The sequence below is a fragment of the Budorcas taxicolor genome, chromosome X, assembly GCF_023091745.1.
Source record: "Budorcas taxicolor isolate Tak-1 chromosome X, Takin1.1, whole genome shotgun sequence".
Taxonomy (NCBI): Eukaryota; Metazoa; Chordata; class Mammalia; order Artiodactyla; family Bovidae; genus Budorcas; species Budorcas taxicolor.
Window position 1 is genome coordinate 79534268 of NC_068935.1, and position 18695 is coordinate 79552962.

An 18695-nucleotide genomic window follows, 5' to 3' on the forward strand; every position below is an offset into this window, starting at 1 on the left:
TGGTTCAGTTTTGGAAAATTGTAGTTTTGTAAGAATTTGTCCATTTCTTCCACGTTGTCCATTTTATTGGCGTATAATTGCTGATAGTAGTCTCTTCTGATCCTTTGTATTTCTGTGTTGTCTGTTGTGATCTCTCCATTTTCATTTCTAATTTTATTGATTTGATTTTTCTCCCTTTGTTTCTTGATGAGTGTGGCTAATGGTTTGTCAATTTTATTTATCCTCTCAAAGAACCAGCTTTTGGCTTTGTTGATTTTTGCTATGGTCTCTTTTGTTTCTTTTGCACTTATTTCTGCCCAAATTTTTAAGATTTCTTTCCTTCTACTAACCCTGGGTTCTTCATTTCTTCCTTTTCTAGTTGCTGTAAGTATAGAGTTAGGTTATTTATTTGACTTTTTTCTTGTTTCTTGAGGTATGCCTGTATTGCTATGAACCTTCCCCTTAGCACTGCTTTTACAGTGTCCCACAGGTTTTGGGTTGTTGCATTTTCATTTTCATTCATTTCTATGCATATTTTTATTTCTTTTTTGATTTCTTCTGTGATTCGTTGGTTATTCAGCAGCGTATTGTTCAGCGCCCATATTTTGGAATTTTTAATAGTTTTTCTCCTGTAATTGCGATCTAATCTTAATGCATTGTGGTCAGAAAAGATGCTTGGAATGATTTCAGTTTTTTTGAATTTACCAAGGCTAGATTTCTGGCCCAGGATGTGGTCTGTCCTGGAAAAGGTTCCATGTGCCCGTGAGAAAAAGGTGAAATTCATTGTTTTGGGGTGAAATGTCCTATAGATATCAATTAGGTCTAACTGGTCTATTGTATCATTTAAAGTTTGTGTTTCTTTGTTAATTTTCTGTTTAGTTGATCTATCCATAGATGTGAGTGGGATATTAAAGTCTCCCAGTATTATTGTGTTATTGTTATTTTCCCCTTTCATACTTGTAGCATTTGCCTTACATATTGCGGTGTTCTTATGTTGGGTACATACATATTTATAATTGTTATATTTTCTTCTTGGATTGATCCTTTGATCATTATGTAGTGTTCTTCTTTATCTCTTTTCACAGCCTTTGTTTTAAAGCCTATTTTATTGGATATGAGTACTGCTACTCCTGCTTTCTTTTGGTCTCTATTTGCATGGAATATCTTTTTCCAGCCCTTCACTTTCAGTATGTATGTGTCCCTTGTTTTGAGGTGGGTCTCTTGTAAGCAGCATATAGAAGGGTCTTGTTTTTGTATCCATTCAGCCAGTCTTTATTTTGGTCGGGGCATTCAACCCATTTACGTTTAAGGTAATTATTGATAAGTATGATACTGTTGCCATTTACTTTATTGTTTTGGGTTCGAGTTTATACACCCTTTTTGTGTTTCTTGTCTAGAGAAGATCCTTATGCATTTGTTGGAGAGCTGGTTTGGTGGTGCTGAATTCTCTCAGCTTTTGCTTGTCTGTAAAGCTTTTGATTTCTCCTTCATATTTGAATGAGATCTTTGCTGGGTACAGTAATCTGGGCTGTAGGTTATTTTCTTTCATCACTTTAAGTATGCCCTGCCATTCCCTCCTGGCCTGAAGAGTTTCTATTGAAAGATCAGCTGTTATCCTTATGGGAATCCCCTTGTGTGTTATTTGTTGTTTTTTAGGCTCTTGTTTTTTAGACACTTGTTCAGTCGTACTGTGGGGAAGGAGGAACACTGCAAACAAATAACACTGTCCTGTGCTCGCAGTGTCTCGGCCACACTGGGTTTGCCCCCAGTCATGGCATGTGTGCTTTCCCTGTCTCCACTGCTTAGGCTCTAGGTTGCTCTGCTGGGAACTGTCTGAGGCTGGCCCTGGGTTGTATGCACCTCCCAGGTCTAAGCTGCTCAGGTCCAGGTACTCGAGTAGTCCTCAGAGGCGCAGACTCAGTTGAGCCTGCGTTTTGTGCCCTTTCCAGGTCCGAGCAGCTCAGGTGATGAGGTGTTTGGCGAGCGCGGTCACTGCGACTTATCGCCTCCCCTGTCCCTGCCGCTTGGTTTTTTGGGTGTACAACCGGCGCACCTTCTCAGGCGGATGTTGACCATCCAGAATCCCAAGAAGTCTTAGTTAGCAACAAATCCTGCTTGCAGTTTGGTAGATAATTCCTCTCTGGGGCCGCAATTGCCCCCTTCTGGCTCTGGCTGCCTGTCACCAGAGGGGGATGGCCTGCAGCCGGCTATCTCTGCTCAGTCCTTTGTTCTGTTAAGGAGCCTGACGGTGTCTTAGGTTAGGGCTTTTTGCATGGTAGCTATCCTGCAGTTTGGTTTGCTCACCCAAGTTAGATCCGTCAGATTGCCCTTGGGACATTCAGGCCTGGTCCTTACTCTAAGCAATGTAGCCCGTGCCTCCCTGCCCAGCCAGCCCCTCTTGCTAGTGGCAGATGCAGGCGTCTGTGCTGCTGCTCCACTCCGGGAGTTACCGTTGGGCTCGTGATCTGTGGGTTTTAATTATTTATTTATTTTTCCTCCCAGTTATGTTGCCCTCTGTGGTTCCAGGGCTCGCCACAAACTCGGCAATGAGAATGTTTCCTGACGTTTGGAAACCTCTCTTTTTTAAGACTCCCTTCCCGGGACGGAAGAGCTCCCTACCTCTTTAGTCTCTCTTTTTGTCTTTTATATTTTTTCCTACCTCCTTTCGAAGACAATGGGCTGCTTTTCTGGGTGCCTGATGTCCTCTGCGGGCATTCTGAAGTTCTTTTGTGGAATTTACTCAGCTTTCAAATGTTCTGTTGATGAATTTGTGGGGGAGACAGTGGTCTCCCCCTCCTATTCCTCCACCATCTTAGGCTTAGGACCACCTCCTCATGTCCAGTTCTAACTGTTCCTTCCTGAGCTGCATATAGGTTTCTTAAGAGGCAGGTCAGGTGGTCTGGTATTCCCATCTCTTTGAGAATTTTCCACAGTTTATTGTGATCCACACAATCAAAGGCTTTGGCATAGTCAATAAAGCAGAAATAGATGTTTTTCTGGAACTCTCTCACTTTTTTGATGATCCAGTGGATGTTGACAATTTGATCTCTGGTTCCTCTTCCTTTTCTAAATCCAGCTTAAACATCAGGAAGTTCATGGTTCACGTATTGCTGAAGCCTGGCTTGGAGAATTTTGAGCATTACTTTACTAGCGTGTGAGATGAGTGCAATTGTGTGGTAGTTTGAGCATTCTTTGGCATTGCCTTTCTTTGGGCTTGGAATGAAAACAGACCTTTTCCAGTCCTGTGGCTACTGCTGAGTTTTCCAAATTTGCTGGCATATTGAGTGCAGCACTTTCACAGCATCATCTTGTAGGATTTGAAATAGCTCCACTGGTATTCTGTCACTTCCACTAGCTTTGTTCATAGTGATGCTTCCTAAGGCCCACTTGACTTCACATTCCAGGATGTCTGGCTCTAGGTGAGTGATCACACCATCGTGATTATCTTGGTTGTGAAGATCTTTTCTGTACAGTTCTTCTGTGTATTCTTGCCACCTCTTCTTAATATCTCCTGCTCATGTTAGGTCCATACCATTTCTGTCCTTTATCGAGCCCATCTTTGCATGAAATATTCCCTTGGCATCTCTAATTTTCTTGAAGAGATCTCTAGTCTTTCCCATTCTGTTGTTTTCCTCTATTTCTTTGCATTGATCGCTGAGGAAGGCTTTCTTATCTCTCCTTGCTATTCTTTGGAACTATGCATTCAAATGGGAATATCCTTCTTTTTCTTCTTTGTTTTTCACTTCTCTTCTTTTCACAGCTATTTGTAAGGCCTCCTCAGACAGCCATTTTGCTTTTTTGCATTTTTTTTCCATGGGGATGGTCTTGATCCGTACCTCTGTACAATGTCACAAACCTCCATCCATAGTTCATCAGGTACTGTCTATCAGATCTAGTCCCTTAAATCTTTTTATCACTTCCACTGTATAATAATAAGGGATTTGATTTAGGTCATACCTGAATGGTCTAGTGGTTTTCCCTACTTTCTCCAATTTGGCAATAAGGAGCTCATGATCTGAGCCACAGTCAGCTCCGGGTCTTGTTTTTGCTGACCTATAATGAAAAGGACATATTTTTGTATGTTAGTTCTAGAAGGTCTTGTAGGTCTTCATACAACCATTCAACTTCCACTTCTTCAGCGTCACTGGTTGGGGCATAGACTTGCATTACCGTGATATTGAATGGTTTGTCTTGGAAATGAACAGAGATTATTCTGTCGTTTTTTAGATTACATCCAAGTACTGCATTTTGGACTCTTTTGTTGACTATCATGGCTACTCCATTTCTTCAAAGGGATTCTTGCCCACAGTCATCTGAGTTAAATTCATCCATTCCAGTCCATCGCGTAGTTCGCTGATTCCTAGAATGTCGATGTTCACTGTTGCCATCTCCTGTTTGTCCAGTTTCCTATGCAATACTGCTCTTTACAGCCATTGGACTTTGCTTCCATCACCAGTCTCATCCACAACTGGGTGTTGTTTTTGCTTTAACTCCATCCCTTCATTCTTTCTGGAGTTATTTCTCCACTGATCTCCAGTGGCATATTGGGCACCTACCGACCTGGGGAGTTCCTCTTTCAGTGTCCTGTCTCTTTGCCTTTTCATAATGTCACGGGGTTCTCAAGGCAAAAATATTGAAGTGGGTGCCATTCCCTTCAGATAGGTTGTTAATACCTACCCATCTGAAATTCTTCCAAAAATTGCAGAGAAAGGAGCACTCCCAAGCTTATGCTATGCAAGGCTACCATCACCCTGATATCAAAACCAGACAAAGATATCCTCAAGAAAGAAAATTATAGGCCAGTATTGCTGATGAAGATAAACACAAAAACCCTCAACAAAATACTGTCAAACTACATACAAAAACACATAGAAAGGATCATACACTGTGATCAAGTGTGATTTATCCCAGGGATGCATGGATTTTTTGATATATGCAAGTAAATCAATATGATACACCAGATTAACAAATTGAAAGATAAATCCCATATGATATTCTCAATAGATGCAGAAAAAAAGGTTTTGAGAAAGTTCAAAACCCATTTTATTTCAGTTGTTGAATTAATTGTTTAAAGGAATTTAAAATTTTTTTGTGGTAAAATATATAAAACATAAAAAGTATACAATTCATCAGTGTTAAGTACACATAAATTGGTAAGTGTGTTACATTGAACATTCATAGTGTTTAAAGTACATTAAGAAAACTCCTGAGCTCTTTTCATCTTGCAGAATTGCAGCTTTGTACCCATTCAGTAACAAGTCTGTGTTCTCCACTTTTCCCTGTCTGTGGCATACACCATTCTACTATCTGTCTATGAATTTGACTACTGTAGGTACCTCATATTAGTGAAATTATACACTATTTGTGCTTTTCCCATTATTGTATTTCACTTAGCATAGTATCCTCAAGTTTCATCAGTGTTGTAGCATGTGTCAGAATTTCCTGCTCTTCAAAGGCTAAATAATATTCCTCTGTGTTATGTACTGTGTTTTGTTTATTCATTCATCCATTGATGGAGACTTGTAATACTTCCACCTGTTGGTTATTGTGAACAATACTGCTATACCCTTGGGTGTAAAAATTTTTCTTTGAGACTTTATTTTTGGTTATTTGGGTTTATACAAAGTAAAATCAGTAGATTTTATGGAAATTATTTTTAATTTTTTGGAGGAATCACCATACTGGTTTGCATAGCAGCTATACAATTTTACAGTCTCACCAATAGTGCACAAGTTTTCCAAGTTTTCCACATTCTGGCCAACATTTTTTTGTTTTTTGTTTTTTTGACAGGAGCTATTTTAATGGGTATGAGGTGGCATCATTGTGGTTTTTATTGCATTTCACTAATGGGTAATATTGAGTATTTTTCATGTGATTTTTGCCATTTGTATATCTTTTTTGGGAAAAATGTCTATTCAACCTCTTTGCCCATTTTATTTTTTTTTTAATTTTTATTTTTACTTTATTTTACTTTACAATACTGTATTGCTTTTGCCATACATTGACATGAATCCACCACGGGTGTACATGAGTTCCCAATCATGAACCCCCCTCCCACCTCCCACCCCATATCATCTTTGCCCATTTTAAAAGTCAATTGATTTTTTATTGTTTTGAAAGTGAAAGTTAGTCACTCAGTCATGTCTGACTCTTTGTGACCCCATGAACTGTAGCCCACCACGCTCCTCTGTCCATGGAATTCTCCAGGCAAGAATACTGGAGTGGGTTGCCATTTCCTTCTCTAGGGGATCTTCCCGACCCAGGGATTGAACGGGTCTCCCACATTGCAGGCAGACTCTTTACCAACTGAGCCACCAGGGAAATCCTTCTTTCGGAAAATGTCTAATCAACCTCTTTGCCCATTTTTAAGTCAGTTGGTTTTTTTTGTTGAGTTTACATATCTGGATATTAACTGTGTATCAGATGTATATTTTGCAAATATTTTCTCCCATAGGTTGCCTTTTCACCCTTTTGATTATATTCTTTGATTCACAAAATTAAAAAAATTTTGACATAGTCCAGTTTATCTGTTTTTAATTTTGTTATTTGTGTTTTTAGTGCATATCAAAGAAATCATTGTCAAATCCAGTGTTATATTCTATAACTTTTATATTTTAGTTCTTCTGTTTAGGTCTTTGATCCATTTTGAGTTCGTTTTTTAATATGATGTAAGGTGATTTCATCAAAGAATGAAAAGAAAGAATTTCATTTTTTTGCTTATGGATATCCAATTGTCCCAGCACTGTTTATTGAAAAAATGATTTTTTTTCCCTCATGGAATGGTCTTGGCACCCTTGTTGAAAATCATCTGACCACATATGTGAGAATTTCTTTTGAAACTCTTATTTTATTCCATTGGTGTATATGTATCTTTATGCCGGTACCACACTATTTTGATTACTGTATCTTTGTAGTAAAATTTGAAATCGTGAAGTATGTGTCCATCAGCTTTGTTCTTCTGTTTCAGGATTGTTTTGGCTCTTTTGGGTACCTTGATATTCTGTATGAGTTTAGGATGGAGTTTTCCATTTCTGTAAAAAATATCTTTGGGATGTTCACAGGGATTGCATTACATCTGTAGATCACTTTGGGTGTGTTACCATCTTAACAATCCTAAGTCTTCCAATCCATGAACTCTTTGCATTTAACATAGTCATTATCTACTGTTATATTATTTGTGTAATGAAGCGTAATTTTTAAAGGAGTTGTTGACTGAGGGAATTGGCACATTTCTTTTTATTCTTTCAGTTTTATTAAGATATAATTGACATTCAGCACCATGTAAGTTTAAGCTGTACAGCATAATGACTTGAGAAGATAGTCAAAAGATACAAAGTTCCAGTTATAAAATAAATGAATATTGAGAATGTAACATGCTGGTATATTTGAAAGTTGATTCTAGAGTAGATCATAAAAGTTCTCATGACAAGGGACAGGGACTAGTAAATTTCTAATGTCTGTTCATGTATCTTCACTTCATATATCTCATGTTCTAGTATGTATAAATTGGCATCAGTTTTGGAGAAAAAGAATAAATTAAATATTAGTAAAGAGAGGATTATCTGACTGTATGTGTTTATAAGAAGAAAATGCTTGTGGCTTGATAAATTAAACAGGAAGTTAATTAAATTATCTGTTATTGACAAATAGTTTTGTTGAGATATTTAATGGTATTACTTAAGCTCAGATATAGTTTTATCTTGCCTGTTTGGGTCATGCTTAAACAAATTTTAGGCTTGTTAATTTAAAAAAGTTATTTTATTCATACCACTTAAAATTTTGTTTTCTTAAACAGAGGATCTATTGGATTTTATTTCCTGAAGATTATCTGTGAACATTTTCAGTCATCAGAAGATACTAGTAAAGCTCAACTGCTCCACATTGACATGCTTTTACAAAGGAAGGAAGAAATGTTTGCAAAGGAGAAGGTTGAAGAAATCATTATAGGTCAGTAGGATTTTTGCGGATGTTTTAGAAAAGTGTTCATATGCATGTCTTTCAGAGATGGATATCAACAGTAGGAAAATCCTCAGATCAACAGATTTTTTTTTCTTTTTCTCACTTACTATTTTTCCTCCCTAATATCCTTTAATTATAACAATTCACCTAACCAGATTCCACCTATGTGGTAAACTAGGATGAAGTGAAGTAAAGTTGCTCAGTCGTGTCCGACTCTTTGCGACCCCATAGACTGTAGCCTATCAGACTCCTCCGTCCATGGGATTTTCCAGGCAAGAGTGCTGGAGTGCATTGCCATTTCCTTCTCCAGGGGATCTTCCTGACCCAGGAATCGAACCTGGGTCTCTCGCATTGCAGGCAGACGCTTTACCGTCTGAGCCACCAATTGTGAGGTTAGAAGCCTAATTTCATGTTTCAGTTTGATCTCAGATTAGTTTGTGTACCTTCAGGCAAGTCAGTAATATCTCTGGATCTTGGTTTTTTCCAACTATATAATGAAGGTTGTGAACCACATTCCTAATTTTTTATTTCTTTTCAGCAGCAGTAGCATCCTTTTGTGATGCAATCTTATGTGAACCTGCCCCCAATAACACAAATTAGAGTTGTTGTAGTTAAAGCAAAGACGTAGAGCCAAATCTCAGCATTCCATTAATCCCCCATCTCTCTGTAGAACCTTATACTCTGAAGAACACAGATAGTGTGAACTCTTTATTAGAAAATTCTGACCCTAATCTGTTCTTTCAACTCTATACATATAGAGATATTACTGGAACAATAGTCACTAATGTTAATACTGGGATTTATTCTGAGTGGTGGAAGTTTTGGTGATTTGTTGCTCTTTTGTTGTTTACCAGATTGCTTGAATTTTATAAGTATGAATCATGTTTTATAAAAACAAAGGCATTGATTTTTAAAGGAAATCTCTTGACTAGATAATCTCTGAGTCTTTTGAACTCTAGATTCTATGAATTGTATTTTACTGATGACGCCTTTCCTCCGTATCCTCACTATGAATCCAGTTATTTTTAGACCCAGTGTTGATAAGCTTGGTTATATGATTTTCTAACCCTCAGCACTTTAATGGTAGTATATTATAAAGGGAGAAAGGACCTACAAGGAAATATAAAGATATCCTGATTACAAGGGAGGGAAAAACCTTATAAATTGCATAAAAACATTTTAAATACTTTTAAAAGTATAATAATATGTGAAGTTGCTCAGTCGTGTCTGACTCTTTGTGACCCCATGGACTGTAGCCTACCAGGCTCTTCCATCCATGGGATTTTCCAGCGAGAATACTGGAGTGGGTTTCCATTTTCTTACTATATAATAATCACTGAAGTCATCATTATGGTATACTAACAGTATAATAAAATACAATAGCTGTTATTGTTGACCTTGAATAATCTAAAAATAGTTAAATTATGCTTCATAAACTAGAAAGTATGTTTAAAATAAATAAATTTTTTTAAAAAAGAAGACTAGATATATTCATGGATAATAGCTTCCCACCATTGAAGGCTGGAGGAGCCACTCTGGGAGGATCTGGCTGAGATGAAAGTGTTTCATGTTGGTTTCTTTTATTGTATCAGAGATCCAGATGGTAAAATGGACTTTCTTACTGGTTCATTTCCTGGGCATTTTTCTGTCTGTCTTTCTTTCTTTTAAAACATGATTCATTAAAAATATATATATTTATTTTAAAAAGAAAAACATAATTCTTAAAACATGCTTTTTAGAAAAATTAAAAACCTTAAGTGATTTAGACTTCTTAAAAATATTTTGTTTGATGAAAGTAAACTGCCAGGTAACTAGAAAACTTTATTATCTAGAATAACTAATTTTCCATGATTACAGTTAGCCAAAGTTGTATTATGGTATCTAATTATACAGTTATACTTTCAACGTATTATAATATTTTAAGTACATACTTTACAGGGCTTTTTACTTTCATGTGACTATTTTTGACTAAGTTGTGGAACAAACTTTGTCTGCTAACTGGGTTGAGGGGTCAGAGACTCTGTTTTGTTTTGTTTTAATATAAAATTATTTATTTTAATTGGAGGCTAATTACTTTACAATATTGTAGTGGTTTTGCCATACATTGACATGAATCTGCCATAGGTATACATGTGTTCCCCATCCTGAACCCCCCCCTCCCTCCCTGTCCCATCCCTCTGGGTCATCCCAGTGCACCAGCTCCAAGCACCCTGTCTGATACATTGAACCTGGACTGGCGATTCGTTTCACATATGATAATATAAATATTTTTTCAATGCCATTCTCCCAAATCATCCTACCCTCGTCCTCTCCCACAGAGTCCAAAAGACTGTTCTATACATCTGTGTGTCTTTTGCTGAGAGATTCTGTTTTCTAATCAAGACTTTTGTGGAAATTGATTGTGACAAAGAGGTGGAATTAGAAGGGGTATAGAATTCTACTATAGATTAAACTTTACTTTAGTGTGTTAATGTATTTGAACCCTGTAAATGTCTAGACCAGGAACAATCAGACATGTTACAATTTAAAGTAATAGAGTTTATGTGTAAACTTGGTCTTAAAGTATTTTACAAAGGCTTTAGGGTATAATTGGCCTTTCTTGTGAACCTGAACTGATCTAGTTAGTACATAATAGTATAAACACTTTTTATTAATGATTTCTAGCATTGCTGTCTGTTCACTGATAACAACATTAAGGCACCAGATGATGATCAAATTTGGAACATAGAAAATACATTAAAAAGAAACTGGGCTGGAAAACTATTACAGATTGATGGGAAAATTACAGTGATTGTAGCAAACTCTGATTGTATTATATAGTCAATTTTGCTAGTAAATCTAAAATTGATGATGAAAACCTGTCTGAATGTGGTTGTGTTTGTCCATTACGTAAAGATTATAGGTTCTGAATACAGTTATTGCTCTTTATTTAATGTAATAGATCTTGATTCTTGTTCTTAGAGCTTGTTTTTTTTTCAGGTCACCAAACAGGAAAACCACTGGCATCAGAATTAATAGGCTATTTCCACAGCATTATTTGGAAACAAGCTGCCAGAAGTTTTGAGGTTTGGGAATAATCTATTTTTATTCTTTATATTCTTTCTTCACACTAACAAATAAAACAGTGTGTTCACTATAAAAATCATAGAGCATCAAATACTTAATAATCTCTTTCTGCTTATTTACTGTTTATTAAATGTAATGCAGAACATTAATGGGCAGTGGACAGGAATTTATTTAAAAATGCTAAGATGTGATTCATCCCCACTGGGAGTTTGTTGTTGTTCAGTTGCTAAGTCAGTGTCTGACTCCTTGTAACCCCGTGAACTACAGCACACCAGGCTTCCCTGTCCTTCACTATCTCCCAAAGTTTGTTCAAATTCAAGTCCATTGAGTCAGTTGGTGATGCTATCTAACCATCTCATCCTCTGCCACCCTCTTCTCTTTTGCCTTCAATCTTTCCCAGCATCAGGGTCTTTTCCAGTAAGTTGGCTCTTCGCATCAGGTGGCCAAAAAATTGGAACTTCAGCTTTAGCATCAGTCTTTCCAATGACTGTTAAGGGTTGATTTCCTTCAGGATTGACTCTCACATCCATACATGACTACAGGAAAAACCATAGCTTTGACTCATTCGGACCTTTGTCAGCCAAGTAATGTCTCTGCTTTTTAATACGCTGTCTAAATTTGTCATACTTTTCCTTCCAAGGAACAAGCATCTTTTAATTTCATGGCTACAGTTACTGTCCACAGTGATTTTGGAGCCCAATAAAAGAAAATCTGTCAATGTTTCCACTTTTTCCCCTTTTATTTGCCATGAAGTGATGGGACCAGATGCCATGATCTTAGTTTTTTGAATGCTGAATTTTAAGCCAGCTTTTTCACCCTCCTCTTTTACCCTTATCAAGAGATTCTTTAGTTCCTCTTCGCTTTCTGCCATAAGGGTGGTATCATCTGCATATCTGAGGTTGTTGCTATTTCTCCCAGCAATCTTGATTTTAGCTTGTGATTCATCCAGCCCTGCATTTTACGTGATGTACTCTGCATATAAGTTAAGTAAACGGGGTTACAATATGCAGCCTTGTCATACTCCTTTCCCAGTTTAGAACCAGGCAGTTGTTCCATGTCCAATTCTAACTGTTGCTTCTTGACCCACATACAGATTTCTCAGGAGATAGGTAAGGTGGTGTGATATTCTCATCTCCTTAAGAATTTTCCTGTTGTGATCCACAAAGGCAAAGGCTTTACGTAGTCAGTGAAACAGAGTAGATGTTTTTCTGGAACTCTCTTGCTTTCTCCATGCTCTAATAGATGTTAGTAATTTGATCTCTGGTTCCTCTGCCTCTTCAAAACCCAGCTTGTACATCTGAAAGTTCTTGGTTCACATACTGCTGAAGCCTAGCTTGACGGATATTGAGCATAACCTTGCTAGTATGTGGAATAAGGGCAATTGTATCATGGTTTGAGCATACTTTGGTATTGCCCTTCTTTAGGACTGTAATGAAAACTGACCTTTTCCAGTCCTGTGGCCACTACTGAGCTTTCCAAATTTTCTGGCATGTTGAGTGTACCACTTTAACAGCTTCATCTTTCAGGATTTTAAATAACTCAGCTGAAATTCTGTCACTTCCATTGTAAACATATACCATATTTTCTTTATCCACATTCATCAGTAAATGACAACTTATTTTGTTTCCACACCTTGGCTTGCTGCAATGGACATTTGAGTACAGATATCTCTTGGAGATAATGATTTCATTTTCTTTTGATATATACACAGAAATGGGATTACTGAATTGTTTTGTAGTTCTATTTTTAATTTCTTGAGAAACCTGCATTCTGTTTTCCATAGTGGCCATACCAGTCTACACTCCCACCAACAGTATAGAAGGTTTACCTTTTCTCTACATCCTCAGTACCATTTGTTAATCTTGTCTTTCTGATGGTAGCCATTGTGACAGCTGTGAGGAGATATCTCACTGTGATTTCGATTTGCATTTCCCTAATGGTTAGTGAAGTTGAGCACCTTTTCATGTACCTATTGGCCATCTGTGTATCCTCTTTGAAACACCTTGCCCAGATCCTTAGCACATTTTTAATGGACTTTTGGAGTTTTTTGTTTGTTTGATTCTGTTTGTGTTTTTATTTTTTGCTACTGAGTTGTAGAAATTCCTTATATATTTTGGATAATTCCATATTGAATGTGTCCGTCAGTTCAGATCAGTTGGTCAGCCACGTCCAACTCGTTGTGACCCCATGGACTGAGGAACGCCAGGCTTCACTGTCCATCACCAACTCCCAGGGTTTGCTCAAACTGATGTCCCTTGAGTTGGTGATGCCATCCAACCATCTCATCCTCTGTTGTCCCCTTCTCCTCCTGCCCTCAATCTATCCCAGTATCAGGGTCTTTTCAAATGAGTCAGTTCTTTGTATCAGGTGGCCAAAGTATGCCACCTCCTTTGCCATCTATTTGCCAGATCATGGCATCCGGTCCCATCATTTCATGAGAAATAGAAGGGGAAACAGTAGAAACAGTGTCAGACTTTGTTTTTTGGGGCTCCAAAATCACTGAAGATGGTGATTGCAGCCATGAAATTAAAAGACGCTTACTCCTTGGAAGGAAAGTTATGACCAACCTAGATAGCATATTAAAAAACAGAGATATTACTTTGCCAACAAGTGTCCATCTAGTCAAGGCTATGGTTTTTCCAGTGGTCATGTATGGATGTGAGAGTTGGACTGTGAAAAAAGCTGAGTGCCGAAGAATTGATGCTTTAGAACTGTGGTGTTGGAGAAGACTCTTGAGAGTCCCTTGGACTGCAGGGAGATCCAACCAGTCCATCCTAAAGGAAATCAGTCCTAGGTATTCATTGGAAGGACTGATGCTAAAGCTGAAACTCCAATACTGTGGCTACCTCATGCGAAGAGTTGACTCATTGGAAAAGACCCTGACGCTGTGAGGGATTGGGGGGCAAGAGGAGAAGGGGACAACAGAGGATGAGATGGCTGGATGGCATCATTGACTCGATGGATCTGAGTTTGGGTGAACTCCGGGAGTTGGTGATGGACAGGGAGGCCTGGCATGCTGCGATTCATGGGGTCGCAAAGAGTCGGACACAACTGAGCAACTGAACTGAACTGAACTGAACTGATGGGACTAGATGCCATGATGTTAGTTTGTTGAATGTTGAGTTTTAAGCCAGCTTTTTCATTCTCCTCTTTCACTTCATCCAGAGGGTCTTTAGTTCCTCTTTGCTTTCTACCATAAGGGTGGTGTAATCTGCGTGTCTAAGGTTATTGATATTTCTCCTTGCAATCTTGATTCCAGCTTGTGCTTCATCCAGCCCTGAATTTCCCACGATGTACTCTGCATATAAGTTAAATAAGCAGAGTGACAATATACAGCTTTGACATACTCCTTTCCCAATTTGGAACCAGTCTGTTGTTCCATATCCAGTTCTGACTGTTGCTTCTTGACCTGCATACAGATTTCGCAGGAGGCAGGTAACGTGGTATGGTATTCCAATCTCTTTAAGAGTTTTCCACAGTTAATTGTGATCCACACAGTCAAAGGCTTTGGCATAGTCAATAAAACAGAAGTAGATGTTTTTCTGGAACTCTCTTGCTTTTTCTGTGATCAAATAGATGTTGGCAATTTGATCACTGGTTCCTCTGCCTTTTCTAAATTCAGCTTGAAAATCTGAAAATTCTCGGTTCACGTATTGTTGAAGCCTGGCTTGGAGAATTTTGAGCATTACTTTGCTAGCCTGTGAGATGAGTGCAATTTTACAGTAGTTTGAACATTCTTTGACATTCCCTTTGGGATTGGAATGGAAACTGACCTTTTCAAGTCCTGTGGCCACTGCTGAGTTTTCCAAATTTGCTGGCATATTGGGTTCTGCAATTCCACAGCATCATCTTTTTCGATTTGAAGTAGCTCAGCTGGAATTCCATCACTTCCACTAGCTTTGTGCATAATGATGCTTCCTAAGGCCCACTTGCCCTCACACTCCAGGATGTCTGGCTCTAGGTGAGCAATCACACCATCGTTGTTATCTGGATCATTAAGATCTTTTTTGTATAGTTCTTCTGTGTTTTCTTGCCACCTCTTATCTTCTGCTTCTGTTATATCCGTACCATTTCTGTCCTTTATTGTGCCCATCTTTGCATGAAATGTTCTTTTGGTATCTCTGATTTTCTTGAAGAAATCTCTAGTGTTTCCCATTCTGTTGTTTTCCTGTATTTCTTTGCATTGATCACTGAAGAAGACTTTCTTATCTCTCCTTGCTATTCGTTGGAACTCTGCATTGAGATGAGCTTCTCTTTCCTTTTCTCCTTTGCCTTCTTTTCTCAGGTATTTATAAGGCTTCCTCAGACAACCATTTTGCCTTTTTGCATTACTTTTTTGGAGGTATGGTCTTGATCCCTGCCTCCTGTATAATGCCTCACTGTATAATCATAAGGGATTTGATTTAGGTCATACCTGAATGGCCTAGTAGTTTTCCCTACTTTCCCTACTTTTTTCAATTTAAGTCTGAATTTTGCAATGAGGAGTTCATAATCTGAGCCACATTCACCTCCCAGTCTTATTTTTGGTAACTGTATAGAGCTTCTCCATCTTTGGCTGCAAAGAATATAATCAATCTGATTTTAATATTGACCATTTGGTGATGTCCATATGTAGAGGATTCTCTTGTGTTGTTGAAAGATGGTGTTTGCTATGACCAGTGGGTCCTCTTGGCAAAACTCTGTTAGCCTTTGCCCTGCTTCATTTTGTACTCCAATGCCAAATTTGCCTGTTACGCCAAGTATCTCTTGACTTCTTACTTTTGCCTTCCAGTCCCCTATGAAGAAAAGGACATCTTTTGGGGGGTGTTAGTTCTAGAAGGTCTTGTAGGTCTTCATAACTGTTTAACTTCAGTTTCTTTGGCATTACTGGTAGGGACATAGACGTGGATTACTGTGATATCAAATGGTTTGCCATGCAAGTGAACAGTGATCATTCTGTCGTTTTTGAGATTGCACCCAAGTACTGCATTTTGGACTCTTGTTAACTATGATGGCTACTCCATTTCTTCTAAGGGATTCTTGGCCACAGTGGTAGATATAATGGTCATCTGAATCAAATTCGCCCATTCCAGTCCAGTTTAGTTCACTGATTCCTAATATGTCGCTGTTCACTCTTGCCATTACCTGCTTGACCATGTCCAATTGACCTTGATTCATGGACCTAACATTCCAGGTTCCTATGCAATATTGTTCTTTACAGCATTGGAATTATTCCCGTCAGCAGTCATATCCGCAACTGGGTATTGGTTTTGCTTTTTCTCTGTCTCTTCATTCCTTCTAGAGTTATTTCTCTACTCTTCTCCGGTAGCGTATTGGGCACCTACCGACCTGGGGAAGTGAAGTGAAGTGAAGTCGTTCAGTCGTGTCCGACTCTTTGTGACCCCGTGGACTATAGACTACCAAGCTCCTCTGTCCATGGGATTCTCCAGGCAAGAATACTGGAGTGGGTTGCCATTTCCTTCTCCAGGGGATCTTCCCAACCCAGGGATCGAACCCAGGTCTCCTGCATTGCAGGCAGGCACTTTGTGTCCTGTGTTTTTGCCTTTTCATACTGTTCATGGTGTTCTCAAGGCAAGAATACTGAAGTGGTTTGCCATTCCCTTCTCCAGTGGACCATGTTTTGTCAGAACTCTCCGCCATGACCTGCCTGTCTTGAGTGACCCTACATAGTATGGCTCATAATATTGAGTTAGACAAGGCTGTGCTGTATGTGATCAGTTTGATTAGTTTTCTGTGATTGTGGTTTTCATTCTATCTGACCTCTGACAGATAAGGATAAGAGGCTTATGGAAGCTTCCTGATGGAAATGGCAACCCACTCCAGTATTCTTGCCTGGAGAATCCCATGGACAGAGGAGCTTGGTAGTCTATAGTCCACGGGGTCGCAAAGAGTCAGACACTTCCTGATGGGTCATATTCTGATTGAATATATAGTTTGCAGGTATTGTCTCTTAATTTCATAGGTTGCCTTTTAATTTTGTTGATGTGAAGGAAGAAAAGAGAATATTGATTGCCACTATGACTTACATTCATCAAGGCTGGTAATAAAATGCACTTAGCATCCAACTAAAGATGTGTTTTGGTTGACTAAAAATTTCAGCATTACCATTTTTTGTCTCTAGAGATGACTTGGACCAATTAGGGTCACATGTAGAGATATCTCTGTAATTTTGTTATTTCTTTTTAAACTTTAGGTACACAATTTTGATAATGCCCTGCACTGGTACTGTTATTCTCTGAGATTTTATGCAGCTGATCAATCTGATCTGGACTTGGCCAAGCTACAGAGGAACATGGCTTCTTGTTACCTGCATTTGGGACGATTTGATAAGGTCTTTTGATTTATCTCTTTTTCAAAGATAGCATATGTTATAGGCGGTGGCAGAGAGATAATTACAATGTGATATCTTGACTATTTATTAGGTTAGGATATCTAAGAGTTCTTTCATACAGGACAAAGTCAAATTGATAGTTTCCTGACTCTCACACTATGAACATTAATAAGTAGAACTTCCCAATAGGAGAAAGAATTTATAGACTCTTAATTCCATTGCTTACTGTTTATTTTTAACACTTTGTTCTGAAAGGTAGTGTATCATTGGAATTCATGAACAGAGTTATCTGCTACTAACCATCTGCAGTATTGTCCTTTGAAGCAGAATAAATTTTAAGGTAAACACTTTTTTTGGTCAGGCATTCAGTTAGAACAAATACTTGGATGAAATATCATTCTTTTACTTTATGGGTTAGCTCTTGCCTTTCTACCACTCTTTAAAAAGTTTAGCAATTGAGTTCTTATCAGGACAAAATTCTAGAAGGTAAAATAGATAAAACTCGTTTGAAGATAGAGCCATTCGTACTTCCCAAAGCAATTGGGACATTTCTTCCTTTGCTTATCATAATAGTATGCACATGATGGGAAGGGAGTATATTGCCTTGTTGTAGGACAAAGAAATGGGATGGACAAGTATGGACCCACTATGAAGCTTTTGGTTGCTTTTAAAGTTTCAAGACAAATGTAGGGGAAAATATGTGATTTAAGGATGTAATTCTAGACATTTTCTTTGAAGATTTGTTTACTTTGAAGGATTATTTGTCTGAATGAATACTTCAGATTTTCTTTCACAAGAGTATTTACCATTTAGTTTGTTATAAATTCACAGTCCTGAAAGAGAAGTTGAAAGTTTATTTACCACATCGTATTTCTACACAGGCTAACATTTAATTGTTTCAGAAAGACAGGTGACTACTATTTATTTAAAGACCTTGAAAGATGTCACATAGATTTTGTTACCTAATTAATTATATTTCTGCTCAGAATACCATTAACTATTTCAGAAAGTTAATTTCCCACTGCTTACTTAAAGATGTATAAAGAAGAGAATCACGAAGCTTTTGTGACTTCTATGATTTGTGTTAATCTGGAAGACTGAGAAGTACTGAGACCTAGAGCTGGGAGATGGATGCATCTGCAGGCCAAGAAGAGATATCTCATCAGCTCATCAACATGGAAAGAATATAGTATGAGATACTGTAATAGTCTCTGAAGTTACAAAGATGAACAGGTTGCCTTTGGCTCAGTAAAGCAGTTGGCATCAGGGTATCCTAAAGAGCAAATCAGAAGATTATGGCAGTGGGGAAAGTTTAAGTTGGAAAGATCCCATAAGTCAGGCGCATAGGTAGTTGGTATCA

The 18695-nt window shown here is 38.1% G+C and overlaps 1 protein-coding gene across 1 annotated transcript in view; it reads left to right on the forward strand.

The window, feature by feature from the left end:
- The window catches only part of TEX11 (testis expressed 11), a 247086-nt gene that overhangs the window by 126583 nt on the left and 101808 nt on the right, over nucleotides 1-18695 (forward strand). Inside the window, exons 14-16 of the mRNA XM_052662695.1 lie at nucleotides 7775-7926; nucleotides 10918-11003; nucleotides 17198-17335. Coding sequence (XP_052518655.1) covers nucleotides 7775-7926; nucleotides 10918-11003; nucleotides 17198-17335 — 376 coding nt within the window. The remainder of the gene's footprint in view (nucleotides 1-7774; nucleotides 7927-10917; nucleotides 11004-17197; nucleotides 17336-18695) is intronic.